Consider the following 24,808-nt stretch of genomic DNA (forward strand, 5'->3'; position numbering starts at 1 on the left):
ACGTCAAACGTAACATTTCTTAGTTTCAAGAGTTTTGACTCACGATAAACCATATTTGGTGGCCGATTAAGGCGTTTATACTCTGGATCAAATTCTGATTCTAGGTGCAGATTTCAGATTCGAAGTTCCTACAATATAATATTGCACCGTTTAAACATTTTTATAGATCACAATTTATATGCTACATCAGATGCGCCTTTTTGCATCAAACTCCAAGGCATATAGCATACGGCTACAGTTATCAATTGATATTGCTTACCTAGTAAACGTTGAAACACCAAACATCTGACAGGTTTAGCGCAAACACGTAATTGTTAAAATCTGTGAGACAACATTTGGTGCAGGGTGTTTTAGTGTGTTATTGCCACCAAGACGAAAAGAACTGTGCGTGTGAACTACCGGAAGACTTTGTTGTTATGAGACTTTTGTGAAACTAAAAAAAGAAAATACAACATTCAACAACCGAAATCTGTTTTATTTTCGCCGCAAAGCTACGAAGCAAGTGAACGGAAGACCGGCCTTCACATTAGGGTAAGCACCACAAACCATTGCAGCGGCAAAATCGGTCGACTGCTTGTTATGTACAGCAGGAGGCGGTGGTGGTTAGATTAGTTACAAACATACGAACGAATCAAAACACGACAAGCAATAAATACTAGTTGGCATCCAACGCTGGTAAACAGACGTAAGCCAAAACATTTAAAACTACTGTATAACGATTTATTTTGATGTCAGTTTTATAGCTATTCAAAATGGTCGGCAGCAAGTAAAACAAACCGAATATTCTGGGGGTCCACCAAATCTTTGTTCCAAAGTTAAAATGAGCGGATTTACAAGTAAGTGTTTTCTTCTATAGAAATGTTGAACTTGATGAAAGCTCAAGTAGAACCAAGGTAAGCAAAGTTGAAATTTATTCGTTTAACACTGGGTTTAAACATTTGTGCTGGATTTCTTTAAATGTGCTGAAATCGTAAAATGCAGTTTGGAACTGTTGGGTCGAAACAGCTTCCTGTATTATAATGGTGATTGGCAGTACATGAATTTATGATAGGCCAAGTAAAGCAGCACGTAGCAAATAGTTCAAAAGCAAAGAAATTTGAAGAGATCAAAAAGAAACAACAGACAACGAAGGGCAGCAATAATAAAGTTCAGTAATCATTTCGTGCTGGCAGTGGTAGCTCCCAACAAATTGTTTGCCGACATAAACTTAAACATGAACTGTGTTTCGTTCTGTTTACTAGTAAGAGCAAAATATTAGACATAGCGTGTCAGGAACCGTGCCTTCAGACATAACAAATTTGAAATTCTGGGTCTTAAAACAGTTTTACCCTCAATTGTGGCAGTTTTTTAGGTTACTACAGTTTCGTGTATGCTACCGAAAATAATCTTTTTTTGTAATCCTGTGTTGTAACCACGTTGTGCAATCAACAAAAGTGTCAGGTCACAATGCAAAAAGGTGTGGTGATCACAAACAACCAAGAAAACAACAAAATCACACGTTTAATCCGGGACAGTTATTTCGCAAAAATTCCCACTACAACATTGTTTCTACTTTCATTCTGCGCCGAAAAGACCCAGTGCGACCAAATGCCACTGTTGCGGCTTTGATGGCAGTTCCCACCTTACGTCGGCGGGCGGGGGGCGTCGGAACGGCCGGAAAATCGGCCCTGTCTGCCGCCGACGGCGCCCTTGCCAGCGTCAGGGTGCTAACTGAAGGTTTGAGTTTGGAGTATTGTTGTGGAGGGACGTTCTCCAACTCGTCGTACTGACGTCATCAACGTGGTGATGTCACGCGTGGTTTGAAAAGCACACAGTTGGTGTGATGAAGGGAGCAGAAAAAAAGCAAACAAAACCAGGGTTAGACTTGATAAAGTTTTTTTTTATCCTGTATATTGTGTTGTGTGTTGAGCATGCAAGGGTTTTTAGATCATTAAATCAAAATCACACACACACATGTCATGCAAAATCCAACCGTGAATTAGGCCCATATTCAAGTTTTTATAACAAGACAACCAAGTTCTTAAGGCTCCTTGTATGCAACAAACACGTTCTTTGAGATTTTTTTACCTAAACACTATATCAGTTTTACGCATTTCAATTAGTCCAGTCAGGATTATAGACTGTACTTTTATTTGCACGATTTTATGGGAGTACCAGACCCTGACAAAACGCATGTATTTTAAACACCAATAACTAGTTGTAAAATACCAAAAAGAAAGCTTAAAACACTAGGGGATAGTTCAAACAGTATTATAGTTAAAACCCACATTTACAAACAAATTCAATCTACACTTTTGCTTTGAATACGGTCGGTTTACGTTTAAGTACTGGGGAAGCGGCTGACGAACCAAAACTGACGTCATAATTACGTATTTTGCGTCTAGCGCCTTTCTGCTCCGAAGCAGCGCCCTGCAATACCTGAAGACTCGATGTACTGGGCAAGCGGTGGCCTCGTCGATCTCTTTGTGGCGTGCACAGACTGGTAACACTCATGCTAGGCGTGAGTCCCGTCGCTGGGGCTTCCCCTTGATCGTCATCAGCGTCCATTAGATCACGTGACGTGGTGCTGTCGGCTCGACTGAGTCCGCTAGGTGGCAGTTGTTGCGAGGGACTGAGCATAGTGACTGCGCGTTGCACCACACGACGCGGGGTTCGGCTGAAGGAGAAAGCCCGGGTCAGCTTTCGACTCGACTTCTTAGCTGCCCTGTGATTAGAAACAAGGAAAACTATGATAAAGACAAATTCTTTAGATTAGTTACATTGTCATAGGGACAGGCAAAGTCAACCAAATCCAAAAGTGATCCTTGCTGCTTGATCAAGTAATCCTTTATTAGTAGTATACCTCCCATGATTTCTACAGCGCCCTTTAGGGTTGCCATTTCAGTTTGACGGTGAAAACAATTTCGTTTTTTACAAAATAGCAAAAATTTGCAAAAAACAGCCTTTACCCTCAAAGCGACTTGAAATCATAGCATCAGACTTAGGAGCCGTTTTTTAGATAAAACATATTTGACCACGAAATTTACCTGACTGCCCGTCCTAGTGTGGATCCTAAGTCTGCTGTACAAACATCCAACTCGTGAGGATTAACTGTGCACACGAAGTTTTCGTCTACCGCTTTGCATACAGTGTTTGCCCGGTGCTTAGCAAGAAGTTTGAGCAGTTGATTTTTGCTGTTCTCGTCCGAAGTTTGGTTGTTTTCTTTGTTCGCTGACTGCTCCTGTGAACGCATGTAGTGTGTTTATTCAAGAACTACATTTTTGCCCCAACATAACCACCTCATATATCATGAGGTAGTCGCGAAGTTACGAAAACCATTTACCGACTCATTTCATAAATTTAACTAAATCAAACATTTTTTAACACAACTTAAAAAGCCCAGAAGGCTGGTGTGTTTTTGTAATGTATGGGCATAGGCGGGTTTTAAAAAACATACCAACCTCTTTAGTTCGTTGGCTCGTATCACTCGAGCAGTAAAGAACTTTAAACGTGTATAACCAGTCCTGCGAATCTGTCGGAGTGCGGCAGTAGAGAGCAATGGCGTTTTGGCATTCTGCAATAAAGGAATAGTTTTTTAACCCAGATAATTTTTACCACAGCGTATATCTAAATTTTAAACAATGGAATTGTTTGAATAAAAACGTGATTATGTTACCTTCAGAATCATTAATATTGACAACTTTTTTAATGTGGGATAACGACATAAGTTTGATATGTTTGAGGCAACGGACGGACGATGGGGGTCGGCTGTGAACGTTGGGGCTCTTGAGGGAGTTTCCCTTAACCCCACGCCTTCTCTTCGCAATCTGAAAACAAACATGGTATTTCCAATACGTCAAAATATTCTCGTATGTTTTGAAATTCTTAAACTAACTATTTTAATCAAACTGATCAAAACAACGATAAATATATTCTTTAGAGACAGTTACCTCCACACAATCTGAAAACATGAATAGACTTATATGATCTCCTTTGCTGCACAAGTTATCGTCGACCGCCAGCATTTCAGCTCTGGCTACAAATTGCCTGCCAAAAAAATAAACAACTCAAAGCTTTGCTCTAAAACGCCCATAAATGAACTAAACTAAAATGATTGCTAAAATATCCAGAGAACTAAAAACCAGAAAATTATGTTCGAATACTTTTAAATAGAAATTTTTTGAACGCGTGCCAAGCATTAAAATAGAACAGTGGTTTTCAACCTTTTTTCCCACGACCCACTTTTTAACAACCAAATGCAATTAATATCACTGAACTGGAGAGATGGGTATACATATCTGCACCAACCTGTGTGAAGATACGATTGTAGGTGGACATCCATCAACTTCATACACGATGTCGAAAATTTGCCGCTGAGATTCAGTTTTACGTTTGTCTTCGTTGATGTGCGTCATCACTACTTTAAGGGCGTCAATAGAGGATTGAATATTTTGTACATCTGGGTGCTTTGGGTTTTCCCGTTCCGTGTGTTTTTTAATATCTGTTACGTATGTATAGGGCGTTTATTAGCACAACAATACTGTATTCGGTGTTTCAATTTATTATATTACGTTACAAACGCGCTGAGTTGACTAATTTCGCTCTATAGTCTATTGCCTTGCTTTTATGTTGCAGAACAAGCGCGATTGCCGTACGTTGTTTGAAAATTGAAACACAATTTTCCAGATGACTAACATATAATTCCTGAAGTTTTTAAAACCATAAAAAATCGCAAAACAAAAGAATTCTTCTTGATTTTTTGAAATTCTGGTGGTAAAATGCGCAGTTTGTTCCATGAAACGAATCAGTTATTAACACACACAACTTCGTGAAACTGTTCGTTGCACGGAGTACCATTATGTCAAAGTTTTCGCGTGTAAAGTTGTAACAAACCGTTCAAAGAGTTTTTAACATCAGCCCTTCGTACATATACTTGCGGTAGTTAAAGGGGAAAAATAATGTGCAAAATCACAGAACGTCTTAAATCTTACATCAAAACAACACTATTCATCGATAAAAAGTTTGTTTTACCTTGCAACAGTAGTATTATCCTGGGAACTCTTTGTACCGGATTGATAAGAAGTTCGGCAAGGGTCTGACGTCCGCACTCCCGTTTCGCTTGATTGATTTTGAGGAATGCGTGGAAACGGGATGACCTTGATTCACATCTTGCTATGGTTTCCACACTTACTTCGAAGAAATTAACAAAGGGTGGATAACATCTGCCGAAGTCTTCCGTCTGCAAAGTGGCGTTGTTTAGAAAAAAGAAACTAGGCGTGATGAAAAAAGTAAGGCTGCATTGAACGCAGATGCTTGCTTCGGTTTGTATATTGAAGGCTGGCTATAATAACTGGCATAATAAAACCCAGATGAATGAAGCTTTTGTCACATTCTGCTAACCTTATTCCCGGCTTTCTACATATATTACACTTGCCAACATATATAACCTTTGTCAACGGTACAAAGCAAGTCTTTGTGGATAGCTGTTGTTTCAATGTTATTCATCCCCAAAACAGTTTGAATTCGAACATACGCTTTCAGTTTGGAGATTTCAAAACAATGCCAGGTATGATTATTTTTTGACACACCATATTGATATTTCATTTTTAACCCTCCAAATCATTGGTTTACTTACATATTTTAAAATAAGATCCCCCACACACGATAAGTCGTCCCAATGTTTAACCACCAGCTCTATATCACTGCTCATGGATCGGTGGACAAACTCAATATCAGGGAGTGAACTGAAAATAGCTTTCATGTCTTCACCAGCGAGGATTGGACCTCCAGGTTGATTGGGGTCATCAAGGGGTTTCTTGAACAACTGCAAAAGAATTTATAATTTAATAAACCAAAGCATCTCGTATTGACAGACCTCTTTACTCTTCCTGGTGGTGGTTAAACTGTTTGCAGGGAGTAATCAAAAATGAGCCAAAACCGATGCGGACAATGCTTGATTTAGTGGTAAAGCGGGCTTGACCAAATGTACTAATATTATGTAGCAATGTGCAAAAGTTCTTGGCATGTTTTTTTTCTATAATTACTGACATGCATTTCTGTGTACCTCCAATTGAAGGAAAAAAGCAAGATATGAGTGTGGTTAATTGTCAAAACAGGGGAGAAAAGTGAATGATGGCGAATGACATAAAATAACTTTCTGACACTTGCCATGATAACAAAGCTATGAAAAATGACTGAATTTGTCCATGAATGGATAAATATAATCCTAACTCTGATATTGAAGTTCAACTTTATCAGCTTTTCTCAGCCCCTTGCAATAACTACTCGGGCCGACACCATTTTGAATTGTGCAACAACATTGTGTTGTGACCACACTTTTATACCTATGATACCCCCCCCCCCCCCCCCCAATATAGTTAAAACTGTGTAACCTACATTAAGAATAGTTTGAAGAATTCCAACATAATTCTTTTCAGTTTGCAGAAGTTCCATAACCACTTGATATCTTGCAGACACAGGTGGTGGTTTTGCTATAGTTGGACTTGCTACTTTTTCTGTTGAAAAAATCATAAATTTTTACTCTTACTTAGTGAATAAGCTACCTAACAAAATAAATTTATCAAGTTTGTAGAGCTCTTCTGGCAAATGTAATTTTATTCCGACGTTTTGACGTCTTATACAGGTCGTCTTCATCAGGATAAATAACACTCTACAAACTTGATACAAACTCTACAAACACTCTACATTATGCCTGGCAGCAATAGCTTATGTATTGAAAATAAATTTATGTAACCGTTTTTGTGCCATTTTTAGTCTAATAGTAAGAAAACGTAACCAATGAGCAAACATTTAAAGCAAATTTTTGTGTTTCTAAAATTCATTAATCGCTTGTATATTCATTATATCTTAAAAATAAATTAAGTCAGTCAAAAATAGTTTTCTCTTCTGAATGAAGAATAATTATCTTTTTTGTTCTAAAATATTGTAAAAAATATATCTTAATATAAAACAGCAGCTGCATAAGCTTTGACACCTTTCATATCACTACTGTTGTGGCTTTCTTCAATTGCAACATTAGCAAAAATCTTATTAAATGATGAATCATCTGCATCTTGCACTGAACTGTCATCTAGACTTTCCATAGGAATAGGTTTTTGACCTAAACCCATCAAACTCAATCTACGAAGAGTTTTTCTTCTTTTAACCACTTTCTGACCCTCACTGGGCGCTGATTTTTTGGTGGATGACTTTTTGCATGGTGGTATGCCTACAGGGGTTTTGAAAGTAGGAGACGGGGACCCTATTAAAAATGTATGATCAACATAAAATGTAACCAAGTTTAAAAGGGCAAAAGAAAACAACATTTTTGCAACCAATAGGTCAATATTTGTCATTTCACTTTACAAACTTTTGGGCTTATTCTTTTTAAATAGATGCCTGTAATGGTTTACTGCATATACTTTTGTTGCAATTAAATCTTGGATTAAAGTAGCACCTCAATAAAAAACAAGTCCATTTATCTTTGGCAATAACACATGTTAAACTCAAATACTTAAAACCTTGAGCATGAGGCCATTCTTCACTCTTTCTTTTTCTACTAAACTTCCAGTCATGGGACCTGCTTATATCACTCACGCCCACAGATGCTCTTCTACTAAACCTGATCTCAGACTGCATGAGAGAAGAATGTGGCGAATGAAAAAGTTTTTGAGAATGTCTTGCTAAATTGTTTGAGCTTTGTCTATGCCTCTTTGGAGTGTGTTGGTTGCTTAGCGATGTCTTACTCACTTTTCTACCACTTCTCAGATGAATGAAGTAACCAGAGGCACCTAAAAATGTCTTATAGAATGAAAACAGAAAATAAATCGAATGTATATGTAACTGGGGGGTAAGATTGTTCAATAAAAAATCCAATTATTACTAATGCGTATATTTTTAAAACACCTTATAATACGATTAAAATGGTTACCCCGGAATGCAGCATCAGGAGTTTGTGGTGACATAACACTTGCAGCAGTTGTGTTGGTTGACATATCCAGCATAGAATCAGGAATACATGCTGACGTGTCTGTGGACGGTCTCTTGCGGGGTGGCAGGTGTCGACTGCCATCATTTTCACTATCCTAAAATAGGTAATAAATGCAATTTGGTGACCTAAATGTCCAACACATTTTAGCACATGAATGGTTGATTTTTTTATACATTTATGAATACAAACCTGTGCAAGCTTTGCCAAAGTTTCTTCTCTAAGTCTTGATCGCTTTCTGGAGAAAGAGTGCTTTCCTGATGACCCTCTAGATTTGGTGGCAAGTGTACCAGTGGATCCTCTCCATTTAGGTGTGCCTGCATGATAAGATGTATATTTTACACAAGTTGTAGAAACATTTGACAAATTTTTTGTGAATAAAATTGGTGTTACAACTAGCCTATCCACGTTTCCAAGGTGATACCCAATAATAATTACTTAAGTAATAAAATAGTATGCAATGTTATCTTCTCAAACTTTTCTTCTTTTCTTAGTTGCCAAACAAATTAAACTGAGAACGAAAACAAAAAAAATACTTTTTGTCAAGCTTTACTAGTAATTTCAGAACCATCAGCGTGTAAAAATGAAGAGAAAAACATTTTTAATGCTATTGAAAAGAAAACCTTTGTTTCAGTTACATTAAAACATTTTTTTACATTCAATTATTGATCGTGACATTAAAATGAACTAAAGGATCCAATACTGTAATTACCTAAAAGTGAAGAGGTAGTTGAACTTCGGGTCAACATTTTAGGATATTCTACTCTTTGAAACAAGTACATGGATTCTGCTGCTTTTGCTTCTATTTGGATGCTTCCCCAAAACCACTAAAAATGAAATTGGTAAGTTGGATGATATATGTGACAAACCTAAATAAAGTTTATTGCAGACGGTGCACTGCTTCGACCTATAAGATCTCTTTATTGCAGCTGGTGACATGACAGAAGCAAAACTTCATTTCTTGCCAGCAGTTTGGTTCTATGCTTAAAACTGGTAGTTAAACCCAATTTTCTTTCGGGGCTGAAAAGCTTTTTAACATTGATAATTTTATGTCAAAAAATAAGTAACTTATTGGAAAACTCCACCACATAGATAACTAAAGTTATTTTGATTAAAGTAACACAAAATAGAATTTGATTTTTTCCTGGTAATGATTTATTCGTTCGTGTAAGATTTGCAAATGAATTTGGATTTGTGTTGTACTTTTAGATGATTTGCAAATAAAACCAGAACTAGAAGGGTGGCTTAGCACATATTGCCATTGCATATACATTATAACCTACTTTAAACATTACCATATTTCCTACACTTATTTTATAATGGGTCCCATATTATCTACTGTCTATATAACATTGGTTGTTTCTGCAGGCAGAAACTCATGGGTCCCCACACATGCAAAGTTGTAAATAATGCATTTCAAGAGATAACTAAATATTCATTCCATTCATACAAGGTTTTTCTCTGTCTGAGAAAAAAGGTTAAACACAACAATCAGCTCCTTTTAAAATTGCACCTGATTGTAGGGGGTGGTGGGGTAAATGATAGTGCTACAGGGTAAAACAACAATCGACACCCATAAGTGGCACACTCCAGAAGCTGTCTAAATTTTATTCAATTCAGACATTGTTTAAAAAATTGACCCATTTTGGGGGCTAGTGGGGTAAATGTTGGGGTCAAAGGGTTGAACAAAACAATAGACAACTATAAATGGCACACTGTACAAACTGTTGAAATTTTATCCGATTCGGACATTGTTTAAAACATTCACCAATTTTAGGGGGCTAGAGGGGTAAATATTGGGGCTGCAGGGTTAAATACAACAATTGACACCTATAAATGACAAGTTCTACAAGCTGTCAAAATTTCATCTAATTCCGACACCATTTAAAAACCTCACCCATTTTAGGGGGTTAGTGGGGCAACTAATGGGGTTCTACACCCAAAAGTAAAAAATATGAAATTACAATGACCCAATCATCAGTTGTGTAATTTTTTATCCAAATCGACCAATGTTTAAATTTCTGGCCACTAGAGGTGTTTTTAGCAACATTTGTTAACACATCTGACGTCATAAGGATGTTATCACCCCTCTGACTGGCATGTGCAAAAACGCCCTTCAAGTAATGCACAAACACAAGCAGCATAGTCTCTGGTACCTTTACTATACTGTTACTCCACAGAATTTTTTCGTTTGTGGTGCGCAGCAACATGCAAAAACGTTTTACATTTTGGGGGCTAGCAGGGTAAATACGGGGGTTATTAAATCAAACGAAGCAAATGGCACATCTACATAACCATATCTACCATCTGTGAAAGTTTCATCCAAATCCACCAAAGATTTCATGCCAAAAGTGCATGGACAAACTTCGGCAGAAAAAAGAAAAAAAAAGAAAAAAAAACAGAAAAAAAAAACAGAAAAAAACAGAGTGAAATCAAGATGTGTCCCCTTCAGGGAAGGGGACCCATAATTATTGTTATAGGAGCATTTACACACCTCTTGAACTAAAATATACAGTTTTCCCATTGGTTCAAAAGGAAGTGAATCCACCGTGTTCTCTTCAACAACAAGATGTGTACAGGAACCATCACCAACATCTGTTACCTCTCCACCTTGCTGCTTGGCTTGCTCTTGCATATGTTCCTTTTCTTGTTCTGTAAAAAAAATACAGCACTGCAAAATAGACAACTTAAAAATAAAGTTGGGCACAAATTTAACCCACATTCAAGCATAGGAACTTATCAGTCAATTAGATTAAGGGGATCTAATAACATATCGCTGACCAAAACTTGTATTTTTGTTTCTTTGCATTTTGTTAATCACAGTCGAGGATTTGAATTTGGGTACCATCAATTTAGTACAATTATTTTACAATACCATCAACTTTATGTTCAGCAACACTTTTTCATGTCAACCAGGTTGCTTTAATGCATCAAAATTGAGTCTATGGTTTTGTTTAATTTCATACCAGAAAATCCTAGAAAGCTAAGGGTGCATCCTTCAAATGGTTTTGATTTACAAGGAGAGAGAAACTCTTCATCAGTTGCTCGATAGGGTGTTTCCCTATTCTTCGCTGCCCAACAGCTGTGAATCCATTCTTCCTTCATGACAGGAGTACCAAGACTAACTGCCGTCTAGCATTTCAAGTGCAAGACAAAAGCAACAAAATGTCAAAATGTTGTGTAAAGTTGTTGTCTTTAATAGAGTAAATTGAGTCCATAGAGTAACAAACAAACTTTTCAGACATTAAATATAGAATGTTGGTTTGGAAGTCAGAATATCAAAATTAAGCGTCATCTTTTTTTTACTTTCAAAACAACAAATAGAATTGCAATCAGATATAAACTATAACACCAACTGAACCTTTTTAATATGAGATGGTTTGCCATTTATTCTCAAAACAGTAAAAAAACACTTAATTTAAATGCCAGATTCAGAATCAAATCTTTGAAATTGCATTTTTACTTTAAACATCTGTTGGAGTTAAAACAAAATGTATCTTTCAGGCAGCCACTGCAAAACTGCCAAACAAAATGTGCCTTTACATTCGTTTCTTTATATAACAGCAACACATACCCGGTATTTTGGCCCATGCAGAGTGTTGGTGACAAGGAAGTCAATTTTCGAACTGATGTCTTTTCTAATACATGCCCCCATGTAGTGGCAGAGTGTAACAAGGTGTGCCAAGTGCTCTTTTGTTTTGAAGTTGGTGAAGCAGAGGTTAAGCCCTTGCATGCAGGTACAGAACAGAGGCCGGGATGTATATGGTAGTGGCTGGAAAAAATGCAATGATATTCATATGTATATAAGGTCAAGTATGAAAATTTGATTTTTAGTTGCAACCGTAATGCAAGAATATGTTGCAAACGAAAAGAAATTTGGCCGATTTATGCGGTGCAACGTTAGGTTAAAGAAGGAAATGCGCGATCTGACTCCAAAAATAAAGAACTCTGACGACACCTGACTAATTACAACTAGAACGTAAGACAAGGTTTATTAAACAAAATATATATACATAAAACCACAACAAACGTAAAGTATAACGTTGGCGATAACTTTGTCTAAAGTAAGTAAGTAAGTGAGTGCCTGTTTTATTGGATTAGCAAACGCAAATATATAGTAAGCGACAACGTGGTATTGTAACTCGGGGCAAAGGTAGTGTCGCTCCGAAACAAAGGAATTGATTATCGTACACGAAAGGCGCTTACAAGAAACGTTTTTACGATTATGTAAGTGCTAGGGCATGTAGTTTTAGAAAATGCGACATCTAAGGCCGCTAGACTTTAAAGTAAATACAAAATTGCCTTGACGTGTCAGATGTGCCGCTAAAATAAAAATACACAAAAATATAAAATACACATTGCTACAAATACTACAAAACATACATTTAATCATACTTTTGAATTAGGATAAGAGGTTGACTTGTGAATTCACTTCAGAAACAGGAAAGCTATATGTTCTCAAGTTATAACAGTTAATGATACTTTTTACCATCAATGGTCTTCAACCTTTTTTATAAGCGACCCCAATTATAAAGAAAAACAAATCAGCATTTACATGCGACCCCACTTTTTTCTGATAGTAGGAAAAATGTTTTACGTAATGCCGAAACTGAAACTATTTTCATGTAAATATGCCCGCTTTCAGTATATTATTACGCCTAAATATTATATATAACTTAAAAGTTTCATTTCATTTTTCCAATCTAATTCGTGTTAAAGCTAACCAGTTTTCAGAAATCAGTAAATTTATGTATTTTTCCTGTACCCGCTGTATTATTTTAGACACAGAATGTCATTCATAGGGCTCTATCGCGTAACAATGGGTTGGACAACTTGTGTTTTATAAAGTGGTATTGCATCACAATGATTAGATTGTGACACAAGCTACCAAGCTGTACTGCAAAACATGAGCAAAGGTTGCAAACTAGAACAAAAACGTATCATTTTTTGGTCATAAATCTAAACGCCAATAAATTAAATTTATAGCGACCCCAAAAAAAGTTTAGGCGACCCCAGTTGGGGTCGCGACCCACAGGTTGAAGACCACTGTATTATACAACATCACTGACGTACCTCCTTGGTAGCAGCTATAGTGTTGATAACTGGAGGACCTAATATTCTGTTATCAGTCTGTTTAAGCCTGATAAAGTCTTCTCCCTCAAATTCTTCAAGAATAAAAATTGTTTCAAACATGGGATCCTCGTCTTCGTATTCTTTTCCGTTGGTAGACACCAAAAAAGGAATTTTTAAATCCTGAAAAACATTTCATGATGTATTTTAGGGCAAAAATTAACAATATTATTAAGACTTTTCTTGCATGCAATATGTTGTAATAAGATGTGAGGAGTGAAAAATTCATGTTAATAAACTTGCAATACAGAGCAACTATTAGCATGCAGAAGGTGACGATGGTTACTCTAAAATACACAATCCACTAAAAAACTAATTAAGATGTTGACGGTTAGGGCTATTAGGGTCAGAATGAGGGTTTGTAATACAAATAACTTTATAATGTAATCTCAGATACCCTTTGGGCCTAATTTGTTCTAACATGTGGTACCATACTGTGTTTAGTACCACTCTTAACACACATGAGAATATTAAGCCCAAACTAGGCATCTAAGACTAAATTATAGGGTTAATTTTATCATAAACACTCACCCAGACCACTAACCGTCAACATTTTTAAAAGTTTCATACATTTTAGATTGTGTAGTTTGCATAGATTGTATATTTTAGAGGAGCCCACAATGATGTAGTCAAAAATTGGGAACATATTGCTAGTATGATTGGAAATAATATTGATTGGTGTTATTTGTCATGTTCAACATGCCAAACTTGTTATTTGCAGGTAAATTACTTTTGCAGCCAAAGCTTTACAGCCAGTAGTCTTTTGGCGGTTGCAATGACATACCAAGTTTATTATGGAGTGTTTGTACTTTGGTTTACCACTGGGGAGTTTCAAAATATGAACAACTAGAACTTCCATTTGCTTGATGTGCTAACAAAGGCAAGTGGTCATTTAGCAAAAAATACTGCTTTCAAGTGTTTATAAACATGTTATGATACATATATATATAGCAGATAGACCTAGTAACTACATGAAAAACTTAAAAGACAATTTCAAAACAAACTGCATTTACTTGAAAGACATGACAAAACCCACCTCAAGCATAGATTTCAGCTTATTATTGTTTGCTGATTTTCCAACAAGACATACTCTTGTTTCGATAGATGCATGCCGATTGCTTAAATCACTGCTAACATCGGAGTTGCTTGTTGATGACAAAGTCTTTAGGCTTTGTTCCGAAGCAACACTGTTCATGATTGGCTGTTTTTCAAACTTCTTATTGCTGTAGGTTTTTATTTTAATCACCTAATAGGCCGAACAGTCGCAATACTTCATTGAAACCATGTTGTTGTGAAATGTAAATTAAATATGAACTACACAAACCTATGACAAAAAATCTCTGGATTCATTTTCCTAAAAATGTGCAAACACATGCTTAAAACATTTACAATCAAAGAAAACGCCAACAATAATAGCTTAGCTAACTGATGGACTAAACACACACCATGTAAGTGTAACAAAGTTTAACCAATTCTAGTGACCAAACAAACTAAGAAGTTTGGGGATTGGGGCCCATGGCGGAGCCATTTTTGTTCAGTGCATTAAATGCTACCCAAATGACGCCGACTTATTCTCACAATTCGCAGTGACTGCCAATAACCACAATTTTCTCGGACAAGTCCGTTAAATTAATATCGGTCTGTCTGTACTGTTAAAAAGCAAGCGCATCCTCAGTTCACTGATGCGGTTCAAAATCGAACTTCGTTCCCTTTTTTAAGACATGTGATTGGTCCGTTCAGTCACGTGATTTGTTTAAGCATGTTTTCGACATTCCACTTTCACTCACCGCAACTCACAAGTTCGCAACATTTCAAACCTTCTATCCATACAAAATGTTTCCTAAGATATTTCTATATTAGTTTCGTTTTTGTAAATGCTGTAATTTGAATTGAAATGTACGGTATGCAGTCAAAAAAAAAAAAAGTGAAAATACCGGTAATCCACACAACTGGGATTTTTAAACTTTAGTACCATTATTCAGAATTTTTTTGACAAATCCTTTTTTTTAAATAAACCATTGTTCCTTAAAATAGAGCTATGATGAGCTATTTTACGTCAACAAATTAAAATTTGTTCGAGTCAGCTTAATTTCACTCTGATTCGCAACAAAGGCGACGTCGCAGTTTTCGTTGTCTCGTGACAAAAGCCTATTGTTGCGTCACACTCTGGTGGAGTTCGTTTTTCAACGATCTGGGTTCAGTTAACTGTTCAGTACGCTATGTGGTATTCGATTTCTTGATTTTTGCGATATTGAGTCAATACACAATAGAATATATTTTATTGTTGTGTACATTTAGCCCAGTTTATACGTTTCATGTTTGACCTTTGTGTCCAAGTGTTTGAAGTTTAACATTACATGACAAGATTAAACATCATTGGTTGAACGTTCAGGCTGCCTATGTAATTAAACGTTCAGCATGGAGGGATGCTTTACCATAGAAAAGGACATTGATAAACTTTTGGGCAAGTTTGAATCGCATAGTCAACAAAATAGTCAGACTTTGGAACAATTGCGTGATCAAGTTGCAAAGTTAAGAGAAGAGCTTTCGCAAACTGATGGCAATGTTGCTATGGCCCCTTTGCAAAGAACTTCAGTTTTGCAAAATATTAAAAAAATACGAACATCAGGGCAAAAACTTTCTTCGCAACATAAGGACCTGCATAGCAGTGTTTCAAGGATTGGAAAATCAATAGAGAAAAACTTTGATCCTGATTGTAGTTCCGCAAACATGCCAGAAATTCTTGCAAATGATTCACAGCATAAGATGCTGAACAAAGCTGTTTGTGAACATTTTTACCGACAAGGTTCACTTACTGTTGCGGAAAGCATAGCAAAAGAAGGTTGCCTAGAAATTGATGAGAACTGGAGAAAACCATTTGTTGAAATGAATGACATTTTGAAAAGCCTTCGTAACAAGGAGGTAGATCATGCTTTAGATTGGGCTCGACGAAATCAAGAACGCTTATCAATGGATAAGAGTGACCTAGAATTTAAACTTCATCGTTTAAAATTTATTCAACTTCTAAGGAATGGATCATCACACCAGTCAGAAGCTCTTCAGTATGCAAGACAGTTTCAACGATTTGTCCCTGAACACAGCAAGGAAATCCAGAAACTAATGGGTTGTTTTCTGTATATTAAACAGGGTCTTGACAAGTCACCTTATGCAAGTTTATTAACTGACAATGTATGGGATGAAATTTACACAGCTTTTGCTCAAGATGCCTGTCGTATGATGGGCATGTCTGTTGAAAGCCCATTAATGTCCAGTTTCACAGCTGGGTGCCAGGCCTTGCCTGCCTTGTTGGCAATAAAATCTGTCATAGAACAACGTCAGTGCTCTGGTATTTTGTCAAATAATGATGAACTGCCAATTGATATCGACTTGGACAGTTCTCAACAGTATCACTCCGTGTTTGCTTGTCCGATACTTAGGCAGTCGACAACCCTAAAAAATCCACCACTGCGTCTTGTGTGTGGCCATGTCATATCTAAAGATGCTTTGTCAAAGTTGGTATCAGGTTTTAAGGTGAAATGTCCCTATTGTCCGGTCGAGCAGTCACCTAATGAGGCCAAAGAAGTTCATTTTTAATATGTTTAGTTTCTCTACAAGTTTACCTGTAATAGTGGTGGTTTAACTGTTGTCTGCCTTTTGTTGCCTTTTATCGTAGTTGACAAAATTCTAACAAAATAGAAAAAAAAGTGTCGCCTATATTTGTCTTGTCACAGCTGTTGCCAGGTTGTACTCTTTAATTTGCACACTCAGTTATATGGATTTCTACATTTTTCTTAGTGTGAAAAAGTATTGTTTTGTGATGTTGTATCTATACCCCTTTGCAGCCTTGTTATCTTGTACAACATGCTTACACAGTGATGTTTCGGTTTTGTGACCACTTATTGAAGGTCAATGTTGTTCACTTTAAATCACAAAGTATTTGTCTCCTTCTAATAGGTGATAGAAAAACATTGACAACTTACATTATTCTGCAAGTGTTTTGACATCAAAGGAGTGAAGTATAATGGGTGTGATGAAGATTGCAATCATTTTGGGCATTTTGGCAGTCTCAGGTGAGTGATGTTTCATGTTTTTCTTTTTTTGTTGTTGTTTGTATATATTTGATTGCATATTTTCACCTTTATGTTTTGTATTACTGTCTTCATCCATACATAACATGCAAGATTTAGATTTTTCAATCATTTAGAATGATCGTTTATTAGCGGTGAAAATTGAGTTGTTTAATGATGGTCTGATACAAAATTCTTCTTGCTTTACCATCTGTTTTTGGATTAGGGATGTATAATAAACACATGGTAGCAGGAATGAAGATCAGACAGGATTTGGTAGTAAAAAGCTTAGTCGAACTTAAGAAATTTGAACAGTTAGAAACAGCTAATACTTAAGAATGTCCAAGAACTTGAGAACAGTGTTCCAAAAAAAATGTGCCTGGGATTTCCATTGAGGTGTTTGGTGAGTCTTGGAGTTCAGGGTGCAGTGACAATCTCACAAATCACAGTGAAACAATTTTTATTGATTATTCTGCAATGATACAAATATCCGAAACTGTGTTGATTCCTGTGTGATATTTTTAATAATATTTATCTTCATGCTTTTTTTAAAAACCATGTGTCAAAACTTAACTTCTAAACTGCATACAGTTCTATTTATTTAATTATTTCGTCACATCCAAAATGTCCGAGTAATAATACTTATTTGTTAACCACATGTAAATTTTGTTATGACTCACACAATATGGCAAACAAAACACAAAATTGGCATAATGTTTGGCACTAAACTTGCATATAATAGATGCTGATTGTACTTGTACATAGCTTTGTTTTACCTGGATAATTAGTAATGGGTAATGCTATTGGCTGTACCAGCTGTTTATGCATGTAAAAGTCAGCAACACTTATAGGTGCTAGTTTACAGTGTGTCATAAAACAATCCACTGTGTTAACAGCTGTTTTTGTCATGTAGTTGTTTTCATCTATTAGCATCACCCGTTTGCTTTAATCATTATAAGGCCAACTTCCTGATCTGTGTTTTGATCAGTTATAATTAATTAATTATGTGCTTGTCAGTTTACTGGTGATGATTTACATTTTTTTTCCATTTCTTTAGCTTTATTGTTGACATGTCTTTCATCACTATTTCTTTTTTAGGACTTGTAAAAGCGACTGGCGATACTACAGGTAAATATAAACACATGTTACTTATAACTTAGGCAGCCAAAAGACTTAGTGCCTAATGCAAAACCTAAAATTTTGTGTATGAGAAAAAAACACATTAAGATATATAATATAAAAGTTTTCACCAGAACACAATCAGTTGTTTAATGCTATGAGTTGTGTTTTGTTTTTCATTCTTAACCCAAATGCAATTTCAATGTAGCTTAGTTGTTTTATTTCTTTGTAGAACAACCAACTGATGCCCCAACAAATGACACAACCACAAGCCCTGAAACCATCACACCAACACCATCAGACACCACAACCAGTACACCACCCAAAACCACTGGCACACCACCACATACCACATCAAAACCAACCACACCAGCTACTACACCAGCACCTGTTCTTGCTACCAATACATACACTATAAAAAAGAATGGAAATGAAACTTGTCTTCTTGTGACCATGTCAGCAAGTTTCTCTGTGGTAAGCTAAACATAATTCTTGATTATGGATGATCGAAATTACTAGATTTGTTGCATTATTGAGCTCATATGAGAACTCATGTTTTCTAATAGTTTGCTGTAAAACCTAGTTTTCATTTTTGTTAAATGCAAAGCACACCTAAAACATGCCTAAACAGTAATAAAATAAGGAATACTTGCTACAGTTGCAGATAATACTTTTTTGATATTCAGTTTTGGTTAACTTATGGTTAAAAACAGTGTTGTACATTTTAGAATGGCAAATCAGTAATTGTTGGAAAAGATGCCAAAGCAGACACAACAAAAAGCAACTGTGGAAAGTTGTTTGTGAACTTTGGCACAGCGAACTGGTTTTCTCTTCTGTTTAAAACTGACAACAAATCGTTTTTTCTTGACACAGTTGAAGCCAATGTCAACACTGGTAAGTTCTTCCTTCATTTGAATTTTTGTTGAAATCAGTACTTTGTTGAACTATTTTTTTTCTTATTGTTCCCTCAGTCATTTACCATGAAAAACGTTCATTTATCACTTAATAAATAGGGATTCACAAACACACCTAGAAATGTTTTTGACTCATATCAATAAAATGTTGACAGTTCGGCTTTCTAGGGGATTGTTGGTCAACAAAAACATTAAAACACTTTGAAACAATTTTACTGGTTTTATTGAGAAGAATAGCGAGTAATGGAACTAGTGATGGGACGATACCAGATTTTGAAGCGAGTACGGATACCGAGTACGAGTACCACATGTATATACCGAGTACCAAGTACGATTACCGAGTACTTAAGTCTAGTGTTGTACTTAGTTGTATATCACTGGCTAATTTATCTGCCATGGTCGGGATACAGGCGTGCACTCACACACGCCAAAAAATGTAAGCCACGTGATGACAAAAAAGATATACGTAAACTGGCGGAACTTTTTTCCACTTTTGTGCTGTCCGAAGCAAATATTGGCATAAAGTTGCCTGTATTCTTATGGTGTAAATCGGCCTTCGGTACTCGCACATGGGTAGCGAAAACTGTGACAAAATATTTCGATACTGAGTACAAGTATCGATACCACTGGAATCGTTCGATACCGAGTACCGGGTACTCGTCCCATGACTAAATGGAACCAATGTTTTTTTACTGTTAATGTTTTTTTGTAAAGAAATTATCATCATTCTATGTCTTTTAACATAAAGCATGTTGCAACTTGTAACAATTAATTTGGGGAAAAATATTAATATATACCCTGCAAATACCGTTTTCTTACCAATGCATTTTCATTGTTTTCACAAAAGTTTAGCTAATATCATTTTGAGAGCCCACAAATTAATGTAACTTCCAAATTTCATGTATATACTGCCTGAAATGTCTGATATGTGTCAGGTATCCGGCAAATGCCACTTTTCATTATTATTTTGCTGTTTTTACATTATATATTTAATTTGGAATAATTGTCTATTTGTCTATTCAGTGGTTTTCAGTTAAAGCACCAAACAGTACTCTTGATGTCAGTGGTGCATTTAACACTAATATGCTTGGTACCAAATATTCTGTTGTACCTTACTTTGGTCTAAACCAGCGGTTCTCAAACTGGGGTCCGTGAGGCAATTTTGGGGGACCGCGAAAATGTTGAAGTAGTTCTATAATTTTATTTGGCGTCAGTTTGTGCCACTAAATAAGTTTAAATCAAAGTAGATTTGACAATCGACTGTCTTTAAAACTAAACAATGCCCTTTATTGCATGACAACTAGTAAAAATGCAATTGTTCGCGCACAATCGTAATGTTTTCCGTCTTGTCTGTGGTGTCAGATGCTTTCTTTGGATCATTGTTTTGCGCAATTTTGCATAACTAACTAAAATCCTGCAGTCAATTTTCATTTTCTGAAACTCACATTCAGGCTTAAAGACCGTGATCCCTCGAAATAATGGCAAAGGGACCGTTTTAAAAAAAATAATGAAAAAGTTTTAGAACCTCTGGTTTAAACAATGTCTAAAAGACAACATTACATTATCAATGTACATAGATAACCTTTCATTGTATGTTGTCAACAGTTGATGCAAACACCACAAAGCAAGAAATTGGCAAAGCAGCATTAAAAGCATCATACAGATGTACTTCTGGTATTGACATCAAATTGAATCACAATGTAACAATGCATACCACAAATGTCCAATTCCAACCCTTCCAAGTGGTTAAGGGACAATATGGAACAGGTATGTCACTTTGTAGTTCTAGCATTCCTGGCTACACTAGAAGTATATCATCCCTGCTAAACCAGATAAGATTGTAACTATGATCTTAAATAAAAAATCTAAGTCAACCTTTTATCCAGGACAGTAATGATTCCTAATATTTCCATATTTTTTTACATACTATTAAAATGTTAAGAACTTGATGAAGATTTTGCTAGTATGTGGTTTATATTGGGGGTGGTCAAAATGTCTTGTCTACACTAAATATTGTACATAATTAATTTAATTCAGCATACAACTGCCACAAAGATTTGAGTCCTATCATTCCAATTGTTGTTGGTTCGGTGCTCGCTGCCTTGGTGGTTATAGTAGTGATTGCTTATATCATCGGACGACGACGCAGTCGAACAGGATATGAGGAAATTTAAATAAATGCTTATTCCCACCCTGCAAATAAATCAATTCAAACCCCTTATGCATACAGACAATGCCACCAAATATAAGGCACTGTCAATTTCATAACACAGTTTTTTTGTTGCACTTTTGGTGGAATGTATTTGTCTGAATTTCTGGAAAAGGTTTGTTTCATGAGATTTATCAATCGCAATTGTATCTGTTCATCTTGTTCGCTTCTGTTAAAGCCTAGGTCTGTGGGAGAACTAACATTACAAATATCCCCATGGGTAACCTGGCAAATCCACTGCTTTGATAGCAGTTTTTCTACTCATGTGCATATATTTTTTTCACGTTGGTAAAATGTTTTTGGCAAGGAGGCGATTTAAACAGGATTCAAAATAAGCCTTTAAAATTTAACACCAGCCTATGCTTCTGCCTTTGATTCTGAAACACCCTTTTTTTTCTTAAAAGAAAACCCAAGAAAGTTGCTCATCCTATTAACAGACCAAATTAACATTCCATTTTATAATATCATTTAAAAAAAATGTTTTAATCAAGGTTTTTAGCAAATGTATTTTAAAAAGCCTTTTGCTTTCAGAACAAATGAAATTGATTTGTCGGCAGCAGTAAACCTTGTCTTGTTTGCCCTTGCACCGATCTTGTGACTGTTACAGCTTTATATCAATGATTAAACAGTGCAACTAAACCAGCGCAAATAGAAAAAAACCACCACTATGTGACATACAAAAGTCATGTGATACTGTTCCTAATGTTAGGTTTTAACTTACATTAAAACAAATGAGATCTTATGTTGTACTTTTGTTGATAAAGATTATTGGGGAACTGGCTCATTTGACAAATTTTGTTGTGTGAGTTTGGTGTTTGACTTTGTTGGTGTTGCTCACAGTTTTCATGAGTGTTGCTGGAATGAAGTTGTTGTAAATTTGGTAAATTGGTTTTCAATAGGCTCTGGCGTTTCCTGGTTAGGTACTGTGGTTTTTTCCAAAAGGCCTTTTCTCTTAAAGTCATCCCCCAGTGACTCGCAATTCTGTGAAGTCTTTGTTAAATATGCGAATAGTTCAAAGTGCACAACTGGTATGCTCGTGTGTGCAAGCAATTTGCCCTTAATTTTTTTAGCCCTTTACATACCATATTCATTAATAAAAACAGCCTAGTGAGTTTAGAAAATTGTTTTGTAGTGTAGTTTACTTTTTAAATAGTTCATTTGAGACACACATTCTAATACTTGTTTCTTTTTCTTTTTTTGCAAATTCTCCGTTGACCATGGACATCTTGAATGCTTGTCACATATGAACACATCTGATACACCTGTCTCTTACTGTAACTATAAATTTGTTTCTTTTTTTGGTTGTGGTATTTTGTTAAAACTAATCAAACACCCATTTCACTTAATTTACTGATTTTGTACATTTTGTAAAATGTCTTTTTGCATCTTGTGAATTCATGCATTTGTATTTTGGTCACCAAAACCATATTGTGAAATTAATGTTCGTAAATATAGCTGAAACTTGTGCAGCTGACATGACAAAAAATGTCATCATACCAATTGTAGTAGGATGTGCACTGGGTGGTCTTATTATCATAATAATAATTGCATATCTCATTGGTCGTCGCCGTATAAAGCATAGATATGAATCCATGTAATAGGTTTAAGAAGTTGTAACGAACTGCTGTAGTGTGTAAATAAGTCAAATTTAATGGGGATTTGCCATTTAACCTAATAACAGGTCATCCACGTTTGTTTGGAGGTTATACTAAAGTATTTATAGCTGTGAGTGAATATCTTCGTACTGATGTTGTTTTTAGTTTAATTTGTTCACAACAAAGTTGAATCCAAAAATGGCTTGTTTTATTGGTTTGTTGCAAATTTGCATTGGGCGATTTTCAACTGTAATGTCAGTAACTGTATGTTGTTCAAAAAGATCGCCATGTTTTTCGCGTCTCCAGCATTGTCAGCAGATCTGTGACTAGCTGCTGTAGTTCCTCGAATTGAGTTCGGCGGTTTTTGGTTACTCTGCAACACAGTGGTCGATTTGCTTCCGTGTTGGCACGCACTCACAACAATGCAAATCGTTTTTCGATCACGTGCTTGATTAACGGGCACAGACAGTTTAGGCAGGCGCCTTCGTCTTGTCATAAAGGCAAAAAATGCTTACAGAGTTTCTATCCGAGTGCCATGCTTGACGTCATGAATTTCTTCCGGTGCCCATATTGCTGTCACGCTTGATTGCGCAACACCATCGCGTCTAGTATCGAATTGTCGCCGAAATGTTTGATTTGGTAGCAAAATTTAAAAAAAATGCATGATTCTGGTTTTCTTGTGTGGGCAATCTTTACTGTTTTTCCTCAGCCCTTGTGTTTTATCAAAACATGAATAATGTGCTACTTCATGATACATAAGCAAAACTTATATCCTAAACATTTTACGCAATATTACACATTGCCTCACAATGAAAGCAAACCATTTGAACCCTGGTATAATTTATGATTTCGTTTAAAACTGTCAAAACAAGCAAGAATGTTTTTGCCATGCGGCCATAAATGACGCGTTGATAACATTTTAACTAGCACTGTTTGTCAAGCACATGCATGTGACTAGCAGATCGTGCGGTGCCTGGTGCAATGCGTTAAACTTTTACCACAAAATGCAATCGACTCACACAAGGAATTTAGCATTGGTTTAGTACGTCAATACCTACACCAAAAAACGAACAATTTTTGGCAAACCTAAAATTCGCGTGTGTCAGATAATACGCTTCACGCATGACTTATTTCCAGTTCGTCAGCTGTTTTTTATCTGCTTGACATTGAACTTGTTTTACCTTTGTACCGGGCTGTCCCGATGTCGTAATCACATGTCTTATGACATAATTGCAAATCAGCAGTCTAACGGGTTGTAATTTTACTGACTGGGCAACAGTTAAATATTGTAAATTGCTTCAAATCACTAACATGACATACAATTCTCGGTGACCCCTTATTAGCCTCTTTAGGTCTTGAAAATATTATGATCAGGGAAACTTAAGCTGGACACTTAACAAATAGGTTTTCACCGTCACATGTTTCAGAATCAAAGGCAGAAGGTATTTTGTGTCTTCACATTATACATTCTAGTAACATTGCATTGCAAACAACAAGTGAGCTTTCATCACAATGTGTTTATCAACCCGCTTCGTTTTATTTGTGTGTGTTGTTTTCGTTTTTCATTTTTTTTGCATTTGACGCTTGTGTGAACATGATTTTGTCAATAAAAAACTCTTTCCTTCGTGCAAATTGTAAACCTAACCCACATTTGGCCGATTTTCACATTTTGCCTCGCCCTCTATAGGCTACACACTTCATCGAATTGTCAATGGCATTGTGAAATAAACGTACCGTTCACACAACTCGTGTCTTTTTTGTCCCACTAACCACACAATTTTTATTTTAACCATACGGAATTCGTTCGC

The 24,808-nt window shown here is 36.1% G+C and overlaps 3 protein-coding genes across 4 annotated transcripts; 2 read left to right on the plus strand and 1 right to left on the minus strand.

The window, feature by feature from the left end:
- Window positions 1-454: 454 nt before the first annotated feature.
- LOC145228805 (protein ECT2-like) lies at window positions 455-14,463 on the minus strand. The gene is made up of 18 exons (XM_080093989.1): window positions 14,133-14,463; window positions 13,040-13,219; window positions 11,541-11,738; window positions 10,933-11,098; window positions 10,461-10,618; window positions 8,679-8,793; window positions 8,159-8,283; window positions 7,910-8,063; window positions 6,376-6,494; window positions 5,615-5,803; window positions 5,011-5,218; window positions 4,288-4,480; window positions 3,930-4,026; window positions 3,656-3,806; window positions 3,441-3,553; window positions 3,027-3,220; window positions 2,419-2,704; window positions 455-1,765 (listed from the first exon to the last, which is right to left on the minus strand). Exons 1-18 carry the CDS (start codon window positions 14,289-14,291, stop codon window positions 1,535-1,537), a joined length of 3,036 nt encoding a protein of 1,011 aa, XP_079950115.1. The 5' UTR covers window positions 14,292-14,463; the 3' UTR covers window positions 455-1,534.
- A 751-nt stretch (window positions 14,464-15,214) lies between these two features.
- Window positions 15,215-17,050, plus strand: LOC145228184 (E3 ubiquitin-protein ligase RMND5A-like). Its single transcript, XM_080093184.1, has one exon. The coding sequence runs from the start codon at window positions 15,515-15,517 to the stop codon at window positions 16,688-16,690; it is 1,176 nt and encodes a 391-aa protein (XP_079949310.1). The 5' UTR covers window positions 15,215-15,514; the 3' UTR covers window positions 16,691-17,050.
- On the plus strand, window positions 17,037-24,745 carry LOC145228185 (lysosome-associated membrane glycoprotein 2-like). 2 transcript variants are annotated; one of them, XM_080093186.1, is made up of 6 exons: window positions 17,037-17,166; window positions 18,262-18,291; window positions 18,515-18,756; window positions 19,011-19,176; window positions 20,802-20,963; window positions 22,861-24,745. In XM_080093186.1, the coding sequence occupies exons 1-6, from the start codon at window positions 17,118-17,120 to the stop codon at window positions 23,001-23,003; spliced, it is 792 nt and encodes a 263-aa protein (XP_079949312.1). In that variant the 5' UTR covers window positions 17,037-17,117; the 3' UTR covers window positions 23,004-24,745. The 2 variants fall into 2 exon arrangements, with proteins under 2 accessions (XP_079949312.1, XP_079949313.1); XM_080093187.1 differs by lacking the exon at window positions 22,861-24,745 and adding an exon at window positions 21,234-21,896.
- The last annotated feature ends 63 nt before the right edge of the window (window positions 24,746-24,808 follow it).

This window comes from Phallusia mammillata, chromosome 5 (assembly GCF_965637545.1).
Source record: "Phallusia mammillata chromosome 5, kaPhaMamm4.hap1.1, whole genome shotgun sequence".
NCBI classification, from domain to species: Eukaryota; Metazoa; Chordata; class Ascidiacea; order Phlebobranchia; family Ascidiidae; genus Phallusia; species Phallusia mammillata.